A 14,602-nucleotide genomic window follows, 5' to 3' on the forward strand; every position below is an offset into this window, starting at 1 on the left:
GGATTTCAGACACAGATCCTAGTACTCATATAACGCGATCAGAATCCATCTCTCCTCATCTGCTGGCCCTGCTTCGTTTACTCCGTGCGGGCTTCATGCCTGGCCAGAATCTCCCTAAGCGGTGGCAAAGGCAGCCACCAGCAAGTCCAGGCTTACATCCCACATACTTAGCAACTCCAATGAAAAGAGAAAACACTTTCCCCTAATAGGTGCAGAAGGCCAGGAGCAGCCTAGCTTGGGCTAGGGGCACACAGCTGTGGCTCAGGGATGGAATATGCTGATTGGCTAGACCTGGGTCATATGGCCACCCCACAGAGCGAAGGGGTGGGGTCGGCCCCCGCTGAAGGAAGGGCTGGTTCAAAGGAAGCTTGGGGTGCTATCACGCAAAGCAGAACGAGTGGATGCTGAACAGGCAAAAATAGCAGACGTCTGCTACATCTCATTACTCTTAGCATCTTGTGGTTCTTATTACAATTTTAATGAACTATCACTCCAAATCCTCTACCTTCTACAATCACCTCCCATTTTCCTTTTTTTAAAAAGTATTATTATTATTTTTTGTGTCTGTCAAAAAAATAATAATTATTATTACATTGTCGCCCAGGCTGGAGTGCAGTGGAGCGATCTTGGCTCACTACAACCTCCGCCTCCCGGGTTCAAGCGATTTTCTTTGTCAGCCTCCTGAGTAGCTGGGATTACAGGCACCCACCACTGTGCCCGGCTAATTTTTGTAGTTTTAGTAGAGACGGGATTTCACCATGTTAGCCAGGCTGGTCTCAAACCCCTGACCTCAAGTGATTCACCCAGCTCGGCCTCCCAAAGTGCTGGGATGACAGGCATGAGCCAACGTGTTCAGCTAATTTTTGTATTTTTAGCAGAGATGGGGTTCTGACATGTTGGCCAGGCTGGTCTTAAATTCCTGACCTCAGGTGATCCACACCCTGGGCCACCCAAAGTGCTAGGATTACAGGTGTGAGCCAGGGTGCCCGGCCCCATTTTCCTTTAACATCAACATTGAATGACTTGAGCCCACATACTAAGAAAAATCAAGGCCTGGCATGGTGGCTCATGCCTGTAATCCCAGCACTCTGCGAGGCTGTAGTGGGAGGATGGCTTGAGGCCAGGAGTTTGAGACTAGTCTGGGCAACATAGCAAGACCCTGTCCCTACAAAATAAAAATTAAGACATTAGCCAGGCCTGGTGGTGTGTGCCTATAGTCCCAGCTGTCTGAAAGGCTGAGGCAGGAGTGTCTGAGGCATTTGAACCTGAGGGACTCCATCTTGAATAGGGGCTGGGTAAAATAAGGCTGAGACCTGCTTGGCTGCATTCCCAGGAGGTTAAGGCATTCTAAGTCACAGGATGAGACAGGAGGTTGGCACAAGATACAGGTTATAAAGACCTTGCTGATAGAACAGGTTGTAGGCCGGGCACGGTGGCTCACCCCTGTAATCCAAGCACTTTGGGAGGCTGAGGCGGGCAGATCACCTGAGGTCAGGAGTTCGAGACCAGCCTGACAAACATGGAGAAACCCGTCTTTACTACAAAAATACAAAATTAGCTGGGCGTGGTGGCACATGCCTGTAATTCCAGCTACTCTAGAGGCTGAGGCAGGAGAATCGCTTGAACCCAGGAGGTGGAGGTTGCGGTGAGCCGAGATTGCGCCATTGCACTCCAGCCTGGGCAACAAGAGCGAAACTCTGTCTCAAAAAAAAAAAAAAGGGCTGGGTGTGGTGGCTCACGCCTGTAATCCCAGCACTTTGAGAGGCTGAGGCAGGTGGATCACGAGGTCAGGAGTTCAAGACTGGCCTGGCCAATATGGTGAAACCCTGTCTCTACTAAAAATACAGAAATTAGCTGGATGTGGTGGCGTGCACCTGTAGTCCCAGCTACTCAGGAGGTTGAGGCAGAAGAATCGCTTGAACCTGGGAGTTGGAGGTTGCAGTGAGCCAAGATCACACCACTGCACTCCAGCCTGGGTGACAGAGTGAGACTCCATCTCAAAAAAATAAAATAAAATAAATAAAAAATAAATAAATTAATGAATTAATAATAATAAAATAAAAAATATTTTCAAAAAGGAAAACCAGGCCCCCTCCACGATGTGTCTGAGGCATCCTAAGATGGGGCTTATCGTCTCCTGAGTCCACCATGCTCAGCCCACTTCCTTGCTGTCCTTCTCTGCTCTTGGCCTCTGGAGCCATTGTCCCCTTTCTTCGCCTCCAAATCAAAACCTCTGTTTTTGTCCATTGCACCAAAGCTCCATTAACCCAAGGCTGGGTGAGGAACAGTCTCCTCCCCTCAGCTGCCAGTAAGTACCTCTAAATTACTTTTCTTACACCCACATTTCCACCCTAAACCAGACAGTAGATGGGTGTATAGATGTTGACATTTCTGAGAGAGAGATGCTGTTTGGTGACTCTCCCATGGTGACGTGACCATAAGTTGAGTAGTCATCTATGGCTCTGTGTGAAGGGTGTCATGGGGTCTTTGCAATCACTCCTTCCACTAACCCTTGCCTTGGCCTGCTTAGCTGTGATTGCTGAGGAGCTGGGAAAATTTGCATAGGCCTCAAGGAGTGTCTTGGGAAAAAAGGAATCAAGGCTACAACTCCCTTTCCTTCTGAAGTTTAATGTTTTTTATTTTATTTTATTTTATTTTAATTTTTTGAGATGGAGCTTTGCTCTATCACCCAGGCTGGAATGCAATGGTGTGATCTCAGCTCACTGCAACCTCCACCTCCTGGGTTCAAGTGATTCTCCTGCTTCAGCCTCCCCAGTAGCTGGGATTACAGGTGCCTGCCACTATGCCCGGCTAATTTTGTAGTTTTAGTAGAGATGGGGTTTCACCATGTTGGCCAGGCTGGTCTCGAACTCCTGACCTCAAGTGATCTACCTGCCTCAGCTTCCCGAAGTGCTGGGATTACAGACTTGAAGTTTCATGTTTTTTTAAAAAAATTTTTATTTTTTATTTTTGAGACGGCGTTTCACTCTTGTTGCCCAGGCTGGAGTGCAATGGTGCGATCTCAGCTCACCACAATCTCTGCCTCCTGGGTTCAAGGGATTCTCTTGTCCCAGCCTCCTGAATAGCTGGGATTACAGGTATGCACCACCATGCTGGGCTAATTTTGTATTTTTAGTAGAGACGGGATTTCACCATGTTGGCTAGGCTGCTCTTGAACTCCTGACCTCAAGTGATCTGCCTGCCTCGGCCTCCCGAAGTGCTGGGATGACAGGCGTGAGCCACCGCACCTGGCCGGAAGTTTAATGTTATTGGAACCTTTTTGATGGACTGATTAGTCTGGATGGAAGACTATGGACAGGATACCAGCACCCTCAAGAAGAAATGTGCCATGATCAGGGGAGGCGACCAAGGCTAAATTAAAGGACAAGAAGGGGCTACAGGGACAGGGCTAGTTCTCTTGCAGCGTTTGGGTGAGATTAGAAGCCCTTCCAGTCAAGCCATGGGCACAGCAGGGCAAACGCTTTGTAGCCTGGAGGATGCCTGATATTGCCCAAGTGAATTCAGCAGTGACAGGAGTGAATGGCGGAGACAGAAGCCATGGCTGCCGAAAGCCGGAGCCCCCTAGTGGCGAGTCCTGCCACTCTCTGGCTCAGTGGGGGATCTGAAGAGGTGATGTTTGTCCACCAAGCTGGGGAACCAGTGATGCTCTTTTGCCTTTGTAGATTTCTCCTCTATCCCTCAACAATCCATTAAAGTGGATGACACCCTTATCATGGCAGAGAAGCAGCAGACGTTTCGAAATGACAGAGCTTTTCTTTAACATATACCAAATCAAATACTTTGGTAGGAGTCCTTTCTGCCCCGGTAGGGCTTTTTTTCTGTTCTTTTTGCCCTCCCTCTCTTTTTCTTTCTGCCCCCATCCCATCATTTCATATAGAATTATGTAACTTATAGAATGTCTGTTTTGCTCTTTAGAACAGCAGTCCCCAAGCTTTTTGGCACCAGGGACTGGTTTTGTGGAAGACCATTTTTTCACGGACCAGGGGTGGGGTGGGGTGGGGTGAAGCGAGGATGGGGGTGGAGGGATGGTTTCGGGATGATTCAAGCACGTTACATTTATTGTACACTGTATTTCTTTTTTTTTTTCTGAGACGGAGTTTCGCTCTTGCAGCCCAGGCTGGAGTGCAATGGCACGATCTTGGCTCACCGCAACGTCTGCCTCCTCGGGTTCAAGCAATTCTGTCTCAGCCTCCTGAGTATCTGGGACTACAGGCTCATGCCACCATGCCTGGCTAATTTTTGTATTTTTAGTAGAGATAGGGTTTAGTAGAGATGCCTGTAATCCCAGCTACTTGGGAGGCTGAGGCAGGAGAATGGCTTGAACCCGGAGGCGGAGGTTGCAGTGAGCCGAGATCGCACCATTGCACTCCAGCCTGGGTGACAGAGTGAGACTCCATCTTAAAAAAAAAAAAAAAAAAAAAAAAGACTGGGCACGGTGGCTCAAGCCTGTAATCCCAGCACTTTGGGAGGCTGAGGCGGGTGGATCACTTGAGGAGTTCAAGACCAGCCTGGTCAACATGGTGAAACCTCATCTTTACTAAAAACACAAAAAAATTAGCCAGGCATTGTGGCGTGTGCCTGTAATCCCAGCTACTCAGGAGGTTGAGGAAGGAGAATTGCTTGAACCTGGGAGGTGGAGGTTGCAGTAAGCGAAGATTGCGCCACTGTACTCTATCCTGAGCAACAGAGCAAGACTCCATCTTAAAAAAAAAAAGAAAAAGAAAAAAGGAAAAAAAATGTAAGTCTCAGGGGATGTGACAGGGATTGCGTGTCTTGTTTATTGCTGTTTCCTTGGCCCCCAGAATAGTAGCGGGAATGCATTCATTCATTTGACAAGTTGTTACGGAGTTCCCATCACCGTACCAGGCCCTGTCCCAGGCGTGGGGGCTGGAGGGAAGTAGCAGTTTGCCAAACACTGCCTCTGCTCTTATGGAACTTCCATTCTAGGGGGGAGAGATGGGGTAACAAATAAATACATCGTCCTGCAGGCGGTGACAAGCGCTCAGTGTGCAGCGAAGCAGGCTAAGGAGGGCTGCTCTCCACCCAAGCTGCTCAGGAAGTTTGCTCTGACCCTGAAGGAAGGCGGGAGGAATCCCTGGGAGAGTACAAGGCGAAGGTGAAGGCTTCCAGGTGAGCACATGCTTGGCAGGCAGCACAGGGGATGGTAGGGATGAGGCTGGAATGTGCTGGGCTTGAAACTTGACCTTGACATAGGCTCTAGGCCTCTTGTGACCTCTCAGAGCTCGTGGGACCTTGGAGACCACTCTAAGGACTTCAGCTTTGATTCTGGGTGTAATGGGAAGCCATTGTCGGGTTCTGAACATAGTGACAGATCTTATCAAAAGGATCTGTCTGGCCGGGCATAGTGGCTCATACCTGTAGTTCTAGCACTTTGGGAGGCCAAAGCAGGAGGATCACTGGAGTCCAGGAGTTGGAGATCAGCGTGGGCAACATAGTGAGACCCCGTCTCTACAAAATGTGACAATAAAAAGAAAATAGCCCAGAGCAATGGCACGTGACTATAGTCCTAGCTACTTGGGAAGCTGAGGTGGGAGGATTGTTTGAGCCCTGGAGATCGAGGCTGCAAGTGAGCTATGATTATGCCATTGTACTCCAGCCTGGCCAACAGAGCGAGACTCTAACTCTTGAAAAAAAAAAAAAAAAAAAAAAAAGAGCCTGCAGAGGCTCAGGAGAGGAGGCTCCTGCCTTAGGCCAGGGAGGGAGGCTGTGTCCAGAGGCAGCAATGCAGGCGATGGGCAGTTGCTGCCTTGGGATGTGCCCGTATTTGAAGGCAGGGCCAACAGAGCTGCTCTGTTGACATGAGTAGGTAATTAGCAAATATTTGTTTGAATGAGTATTGAATCACGAAACTCCCTACAGTCCACTGAAGCTCCCCCTCCTTCAGAACATCCACCTTGCCTGTTGCTGGAGTCTACACCCATAACTGGCCCTTTCAGCTTTCTCTTGTCCCCTGCTCTGGCCTCATCTTCAGGGAGTGTCTGCGGGCTCCTCCAAACTCCATGAGTCTCCCAGTTCCACGCTCTCACTGAGCCCAGCCTGCTGTTTGGGCAATGTCTGCCTTCATCATTAGATGATGAAGATGCCTGTAATCCCAGCCTAAGGGCAGGGGCCCTGTCTGTCCTGCTCAGTGCTGTGTCCCCAGCCCCTAGGAGGAATCCTGGTACACAAAAGGTACTCGGTAAAAAGGCGCTGAGTGGTGAACTGGTCTGTCCCATCTCTCTGGACTTTTGCCTCTTTTCTGGCCAGGCTGAAGGGCTACAAGCTGAGCTCCAGGCAAGGGACAACTGCCTGCCCCTTGTCCCAGAATCTGGGTCCTGTTCCCCTCACCTTCAAGTTCTGAGAGGTCACAGGAGGCCTAGAGCCTATGTCAAGGTCAAGTTTTCTTTTTTTTTTTTGAGATGGAGCTTTGCTCTTGTTGCCCAGGCTGGAGTACAATGGCGCGATCTTGGCTCACTGCAACCACCACCTACCGGGTTCAAGCGATTCTTTTGCCTCAGCCTCCCAAGTAGCTGGGAGTACAGGGGTGCGCCATCGCGCCCAGCTAATTTTGTATTTTTAGTAGAGACAGGGTTTCACCATGTTGGCCAGGCTAGTCTTGAACTCCTGACCTCAGGTGATCTGCCCGCCTCGGCCTCCCAAAGTGCTGGGATTATAGATGTGAACCACTCTGCCCAGCCCAAGTTTTCAGTTTCTAGACTACCTGTGTGCCCCCACCCCCACCGCCCTCTCCACCCCAAACCTAAGAAAAGACAGCCACCCAGTGGTCATTTTTCTAAACTTTTGTTTATTTTTATAGCAATCGTCATGTTTAGAGAAGTAAATAACACATTTAAAAACCTTCTCAGGGCCAAAGGATGCCAGAGTATTTACAAACACACGGGGGAGGGGCGGCAAGACATGGGGGGCTGGGGCTCTGGGGCTAGGACTCTACCCAGGACCCTGCCCCAGGCCCTGAGCCAAGCATGGACGCTGATGTCAGCCACCAGGACTGTCCCACTGGCCACAGTGTGGGCTCAGGGAACATTTTGGCAGCCTTGGGGTTCTGTTCAGTGGGCCTGGTGGAGACCCTCTAGCCGACCTGTGGCCCCGCCTCCCACCCAGGGGGCTCCCCGCACCCCACAGGCCAGCTCAGAGGGGTCTCTGGGAAGCACCGAAGGATGGGGGGCAGTGTGGGGGACACGGGGTCTGGGACAGAGGCCAGGATGCCCTGGCCTGCCCGGCGTGGGACAGAGACACGCACACGCACACACACATACACACATACACACTGTACCTTCACAGAAGAATCGCAACAGGGGAGATTTTTTTGTGTGTCATTTTTTTTTTTTTTTTTTTTGTCTTCTAAGTCTTCATGTCTACAGTGTTATTTTTTGCTATTATCTTTTGTTTCTTCGACAGTGACATAAACTGAGGTAAACATCTGTGACCAACACCTCTCCTAAGGGGCAAAGGGTCCCAGCCCGACCAGCAGAGGTGGTGGCAGCACCAGGGCCCCAACCTGGTGTTCCGGTTCTGCTCTGGGGTCAGGCTGGTGGCTGGCCCTCTGGGTGCCTCTGGGAATGAGGGGGCTGGGCTACATAACTACGGTCCCCTCCCAACTCTAACATACTAGATACTACAACGGCTGGGGAAACTCCCGAACAGGATCTTAACAGAGAGAGAGAGGGAGAGAGAGAGAGAGAGAGAGAGAGAGTACAGCAAGGGACGTCTACTGTGGAATCTTGATTCCTAGTTATTGCAGGAGAGATCAGGATGTCGCGAGGCCTAAGGCAAAAGGAGAAGTCGCGGCTGGGAGAGGCAGCCCCGATGGGCTCCAGGTGGGCCAGGGGCAGTGACCAGGGCCTTCTCTGAGACCTGGTCCTTGGAAGGAGTGGGGGTTTGCTACTTACCTGGCATATGGAGGGCCCATACCCATTGGGGAGGTGGAGTCTGGAGAGAAGTGGGCACAGCGGGGAGAGTGGGGCCAGGCCCTGGGGCCACCCCACAGTTTGTAAACTGGACCCGGGCAGGGCAGGGGACCTATAGCCCTTTTTCAAGGTGGGAATGAGTGGGGAGTGGAGAGGTTGGGGCACCAGCCAGAAAGTGCTTGGAGTTCACTCTGGCCGGCCTGGCCCATCAAAGAGCCCCTCAAATGGCTCAGAACCCCAGGAGGGACCCTGGCAGGGGTGACCTGGGGCGGAGGGCCAGGCACAGGGACAGCCTCACCCATGTGGAGCTTATTGCGGGGGTCCCAGGCCTCCACAGAGAGGGGCAGGGGGTCAGGCGGGGGTCCTGTTGTCTCTGTTTTGCTGCCTGGGGGCCTGAACCAACCTGCAGGGTCCTCCTTGCCGGATTCCCTGAGGGGTGTGGTGCAAGGCAGACCTGGGCGCCCTGGGACAGCTGCCTGGGAGGACCAGGGTGTGGTGGGGGGGGCGCTGCTGAGGTGTCTGGACGCACAGTCACTGAACGCATCGGATGGCACACACGCGTCTGCACTCTACGCATGTGCACACACACCTAGTCACACACTCACCCCCTCGCGTCCACCGCCCCCATTCTAACACCCACACATGCAGGTCCTACGCCCTGCACACTCCAGTGCCAGAAACGTGGGAGACGTGAGGATGGGGTCTTGGAGGTTGGCATGTTTGACCCCAAGAAACCCAGGAGGAATTTCCAGCACGAACCAGCTCGCCACCTGCTGGAAGCCCAGGTTACTACGTCTAGGCTGTGTGGCAAGGGCTGGGAGGACCTGGCAGAGGTCCCTGGGCGTGGGACAGTGCGGCTGGCAGGGGGAGCTGGGCCCTGCTCTCGGCTCCACACTCACTCCCCTGCCCTAAGGATGCGAAGGCAGCTGAGACCCCTGCCTTGTGAGCCCTTCTATCCCCCCAAGTTTTCAGGACAATCCCTTGTGGTTAGGGGGAGGGGCGGGGAGAGAGCTCTACTTCTCAGCCAGTGCCAAGCTGCCCTCCCTCCTGGGCTGTGATTTCATTTGTGCAATGGGGGTGTGCAGGAGTCACTAGCTTCTCGGGGCCTGTCCCGCACATACACGCACTTATGCGACATCCAGACATTTGCTACATTTTCCAAGGGCTTGGCCTCTCCCCTCCAGCCTCCAGAAGGGAAGGCAGGCCACAGCTGCCCTCCGCTCACTGCCCTGATCCCAGCCTGTGCCCAGGGGCCTTAAGCCCCCTCTCTGCCCAACACTTCAGTCCCTTTCTGTACCCAGGGTGGGGAGGGGACAGAGTGGGATGGCGAGGAGGAGGGGATCTGGGGTGGGACCGCAGGATGATCTGCTAGGGGGTATGGAGGGCCAGGAGCAACGTGTCCGGGTTCCAGGGCTCAGGGAGGCGTCTGGGAGTGTGGCCCGAAAGCTCCCTTGCTCCTGGTGTGTGTGTGTGTGTGTGTGTGTTGGGGGGGCCTCCGAATTCTCGGGTCTGTGGGGCTTGGCTCCTCTGGGCCAAGCCCCCGGTCACCAGGTCGCACTAAGGGTCTTTGGTGGCCTCCTCACCAGCCCGCCGGGGACGGACCAGGTGCCGGGCCGCGTCCTGCCTAGTCTACCGCTGCGCCCCTTGCCCCGCGGCGAGGTGGCTCCATCCCCCACCGCCGCACCGGGCACCAGCTCGGGGCGGGCCCGGGCGCTCCCGGGTCCGAGGGCAGCGGAGGCGACTCAGACGCAGATCTCGATGGCCGTGGCCAGCACCACCTGCCCTTTGCTCTTGTCCGCGCGGCCGTCGGTTCGGCCGGGGGGCCCCGGGGGAGCCAGGCCGGGCTCGGGCACAGGCACTGGCACGGGCACCGGCACCGGCACCGGCACGGGCACGGGCACAGGCACCGACCCGACGGCAGGGGGCGCGGGCCGGGAGCCGCTGCTGCTCTCGGTCAGGACCGTCCGCTTGAGCGGCCCGGGCGCCTCCAGGCGCAGTGGCCCGGCGGCGGGCGGGCGGTCCCCGGGGGGCTTGCGCGCGCGGTGCGAGGGCCGGCGGCGCAGCTCGGACGTGAGCTCGTGCTTGAGGAAGCGGAACACCTCCTTGACCGGGCCGCGGCGCTCGGGCTCCAGGGCCAGTAGGCGCTGGAACATGCGCAGCGCGGGCTCGGTGAAGCGGCGCCACTGCGAAGGCAGCCCCGGCAGGCGGCCCCGCTGCCAGCGCACGAACTCCTCGAAGAAGGCGTCGGCGCCCGACGCCGCCTCCCACGGGAAGTTGCCGGTGAGCACGCAGAAGATGAGCACGCCGAAGGCCCACACGTCCACGCCCGTGTCCACCGCCAGCCCGTCGGCACGGCCCGCCTGGCACACCTCAGGCGCTGTGTAAGGGATGGTGCCGCTCACGCGCTTGACGCGGCAGCCCACGCGGCGCGTCATGCCGAAGTCGGCCAGCTTTACGCGGCGGCACTCGCGGTCGAACAGCAGCACGTTCTCGGGCTTGATGTCGCGGTGCACCAGCTGCCGCCCGTGCATGAAGTCCAGCGCCAGGCCCAGCTGCTGCACGCAGCGCTTCACCGTGTCCTCAGGGAGCCCCACCTGCGGGCGGCCGGGGTAAGCCGCGCTGGGTTTCAAGCTCTCCTGCGCTCGCCCTGCCGTCCTCCCCTCCAGCTCCCTCTCTAGCAAGGCGGTTTTCGCCTCCCACCCTGTCCACAGTAACTGGGGCGACCGCACAGACGCGGCCCGGGTGCTGCTGAGCGCCCTTTCCCTCGCTGTCTCATCCAATCCTTATAGTGGCTACCATGCCTGCTTCTCCTATGGGGACATCGGGGCTCCAGGAGGGACACGCCGCTCTCCAGGAGGAGGTTGACGAGGGGGTCCGCGGCGCCCTCTACCTGCTGTCATTTTGCCCTGCCTGCTAGATACTTATCTCGTCGGTCTTCCCCAACTAGAACGGGGCTCCCTGAGCTTCCTATCTTGTTCCCTGCTGTGTCCGTGCATCTGTGTCTCCAGATTCTGGCATGCAGTAGGTGCTCAGCAAAGAAGGAGGACCTGCTCCGAAGGTCTCATCACTCAGCCAGCAAGCGGCAGAGCAGATTTAAAGCTAGTGCCTGGAACCCTCCCCCACCCTCCCGGCTCCAGGGTCGCTTCCTCTGAGGGCCCCTTCCCAGGTGGATCTGACACCTCTCCTCTTGTGCAGCCCCAGGGGAGGGCGCGGTAAGACTTCATCCCATCATTCTCACTGTCTCCTTTCAGGCGCTCATCTCCATCTGTTATTATCTGGCCCGCTGTGGAGTGTCAGTTTCCCACTAGAACAGGGACTTTTGTCTTCCTTACTGCACATCCCCAGCTCCCTGAATGGTAACTGACATACAGCAGGTGCGCAGTAAATACTTGCTAATTAAATGGTCTGACTCCACTCCCACTCTCATACTCTGGGACCCTGAAGACCCTCTCCCCACCCTACGCCACCATCCCGAGTACCTGGGGAGGGATGATGTCAAACAGGTCCCCAGCAGGTGCGTACTCCTGGGCAAAGACGTAGCAGTCCTCTGTCTCAAAGACCACGTCAAAGACCTTGATGATGAAGGGGCTGGAGGAGAGGCTGTTGGTGATGCTTACCTCCCGCAGGAAGTTCTTCAGCTTGGTTTTGCTCTTGTTCACAAACTTCAGTGCCATTTTTGTGCCTGATGGGAGCAACAGCAACAGGGTTGAAGCTCCCTCTTCCAGTGCCTCCGCGCTGGATGCACGCATGCCTGTCTCTGGACTGTGGTGCAACAGGGTCCCCAGCAGGCATGACTGTCCTCGTCTCACGGATGGGAACAGACCCAGAGAGAGGAAAGGACTTGCCCAAGGCCATGCAGGCAGGGTCAACCTGGGCCTTCTACACCCAGTCTGCAGCCCTCCAGGAGGAGGGGGTGGGGGGCCTGTGACGCCCTCCACCTCTCTTTTTGTCCTGCCTGCCATATGCTTATTTATCTTGTCAGTCTACCCCAGCTAGAATGGGTCTCCCTGAGCTTCCTGTCTTGCTAAATGGATGAATGAATAAGAAATGAGACACTGCAAGGCATGTGTACACAACTCTGTGCCTGGGCAAGCATCTGTGCCCATCTGGTACATAGCTGGGTGGAGCACACGTGTGTCCATGGAGCATTTACACATCGCAGGCTCTGCCTTCAGCACTGCACATTCACAACTCACACTTCATTATGATCGTATGAGTTGTGCACTAATGTTACCCTATTTTACAGAGAAGGACTCTGAGGCACAGAGAAGGACTCTGAGGCACAGAGAGGTGAAGTCAGTTGCTCAAGGTCACACAGCAAGTAACAAAGCTCGGGTGACACCACGTTAGGTACTTCTCCTGCTGCCCTCAGTTAGCACGAAGCCCCTGGACCCAAGTGTGTGCAGCTGTGGGAGCTCAAGCAGCCCCAGCTCCTGGCTGGCTGGGTGGCACGGCTGTGACCTACAGTGTGGGGGAGGTATCAAGCTCAGTGACTAAGCGACAAGGCCCTGGAGATGACTCCTGGGGTCTCGTTTTGGTTCGCAGCCTCTGCAGCTGCAGGGTGTTGGCTATGTGGCTGAATTGGCCTAGGTCTCCCTGTCCTCACCTGAGAGATGATGATTGCCATACTGACCTCACAGGTCCTTCCACCACCCATTAAGTGTGGCACCCTGTTCCTGAAGAACCGCCCTCACTCTCCGTCCACCTTCCTGGGGCCAGACATCGCTGAGATGTTGGTGATACTTAGACACAGCTGGCAGCCCTGCCCTCTCCAGAGGCTCCTGGCACAGCCTCTTGGCTGTCTCAAAGTCACCCCAGATGGCCCCACAGCAGCCCATCCTGTACCCTGGCCACTCTGCCCCGGATTCCTCCCTTGCCTCATCTGCCCAGTCTCCTTCCCCCTGGGCTGCCTCAGGCCTCATCTTCTCCACCTGGCCCCCGACCCTGCCTCCTGGCTTCCACAGAGCACCAGAGAGCCCCGGCCCAGCTGGAAGGTCATGTCCCCCGACCCCAACCTCCCAGCCCTGCCCCACCCCAACCTCTCAGCCCTGCCACCCTGCACTTGTTCACCTGTGCCCTTGTAGACTACCAGGTCAACCTTCCCATAGGTGCCTTTGCCCAGCTCCCGGACTAGTTCGTAGTGCTTGGTGACGTCGCTGGCGGCCAGTGTGCGGAGAGTCAGGGCCTGCATGTCTTCAGTGAGAAGGGGCACACCGGCACCAGGCCCAGGGGCAGTCCCCGGCCCACAGCAGGTCAGGGAGTGGGGCGGCTCAGGCTCTGGGCAGCCCACGCTCATCTTCTCCCTGTTGGGTGGGGGTGGTGAGCATGAAGTGTGACATCAGGCAAGGGTCCCCTCCTCCAGCCCCTCCGCCCTCCCCAGAACCCAGAAAACTTGAGGATGGGCCCGGATGCCAGGCCCAAGATAACCACAAGGGGGCGACAAGCATCTTGGTCGCGTCGCCTTCCCCAAAGCCTCAGGGGCCAGGCCTCAGTCAGCTCCCCCAAGACCAGTCACTGCCAGACCCTGCGCTTAGTGGCATCAGCCCCTCTGCCTCATGCTGCCACCCGCACACAGTGTCAGGCAAGGCACCTGTTTATGTCACACAGACACAGCCAGATACCGAGTTCACACGGGTACTCCCATTCACAAGCGTTGGTTTTGTTTATTTGGATTGTAGAGAGGGGGGTCCCACTATGTGGCCCAAGCTGGTCTCGAAATCCTGGCCTCAAGTGATCCGTCTGCCTGGCCCTCCCAAAGTGCTGGGATTACAGGCATGAGCTACTGCACCCAGCTTGTTTTTATTTTTATTTCTGAGACAGGGTCTCGCTCTGTCACCCAGGCTGGAGTGCAGTGGTGCAATCACAGCTCACTGCAGCCTCGACCTCCCAGGCTTAAGCTATCCTCCCATCTCAGCCTCCTGAGTAGATTGGATTATAGGCATGCGCCACCACACCTGGCTAATTTTTTTTTTTTTTTTTTTTTTTTTTTGAGAAGGAGTCTCGCTCTTTCACCCAGGCTGGAGTGCAGTGGCGCGATCGCGGCTCACTGCAGGCTCCGCCCCCCCGGGTTCACGCCATTCTCCTGCCTCAGCCTCCTGCGTAGCTGGGACTACAGGCGCCCGCCACCTCGCCCGGCTAATTTTTTGTATTTTTAGTAGAGACGGGGTTTCACTGTGTCAGCCAGGATGGTCTCGACCGCCTGACCTCGTGATCCGCTCGCCTCGGCCTCCCAAAGTGCTGGGATTACAGGCGTGAGCCACCGCGCCCGGCCACCTGGCTAATTTTTATTTATTTATTTTAATGTTTAATTTTTAGTTCTGGGGTACGTGTGCAGGATATGCAGGTTTGTTACACACATAAACATGTGCCATGGTAGTTTGCTGCACCTATCATGCCTAATTTTTAATTTGTTGTTTTGTAGAGTTGGCATCTCACTATGTTGCCCAGGCTGGTCTAGAACTCCTGGCCTTGAGTGATCCTTCCACCTCAGCCTCCCAAAGCACTAGGATTACCAGCATGAGCCACCGTGCCCAGCTTATTCACAAGTACTGATGAAGCACCTGCTGTTTCCCAGGGCTCTCCAACGCCCGGAGGACACAGCATGGAACAAACACCTAGGATTCCCTGCCCCCATGGGGCTTACACCCCAGGGG

General features: G+C 55.4%; 1 protein-coding gene across 3 annotated transcripts in view; it reads right to left on the minus strand.

Annotated features, from left to right (window-relative positions):
- Positions 1-6,806: 6,806 nt before the first annotated feature.
- The window catches only part of SBK1 (SH3 domain binding kinase 1), a 66,151-nt gene continuing 58,355 nt past the window's right edge, over positions 6,807-14,602 (minus strand). For all 3 annotated transcript variants that reach the window (XM_055233226.2, XM_055233227.1, XM_055233228.2), the window contains exons 2-4: positions 13,020-13,252; positions 11,429-11,631; positions 6,807-10,543 (exon numbers count right to left, since the gene is read on the minus strand). In XM_055233226.2, coding sequence (XP_055089201.1) covers positions 9,692-10,543; positions 11,429-11,631; positions 13,020-13,252 — 1,288 coding nt within the window. In that variant the 3' untranslated portion in view covers positions 6,807-9,691. The remainder of the gene's footprint in view (positions 10,544-11,428; positions 11,632-13,019; positions 13,253-14,602) is intronic.

Source organism: Symphalangus syndactylus, chromosome 11 (genome assembly GCF_028878055.3).
Source record: "Symphalangus syndactylus isolate Jambi chromosome 11, NHGRI_mSymSyn1-v2.1_pri, whole genome shotgun sequence".
NCBI classification, from domain to species: Eukaryota; Metazoa; Chordata; class Mammalia; order Primates; family Hylobatidae; genus Symphalangus; species Symphalangus syndactylus.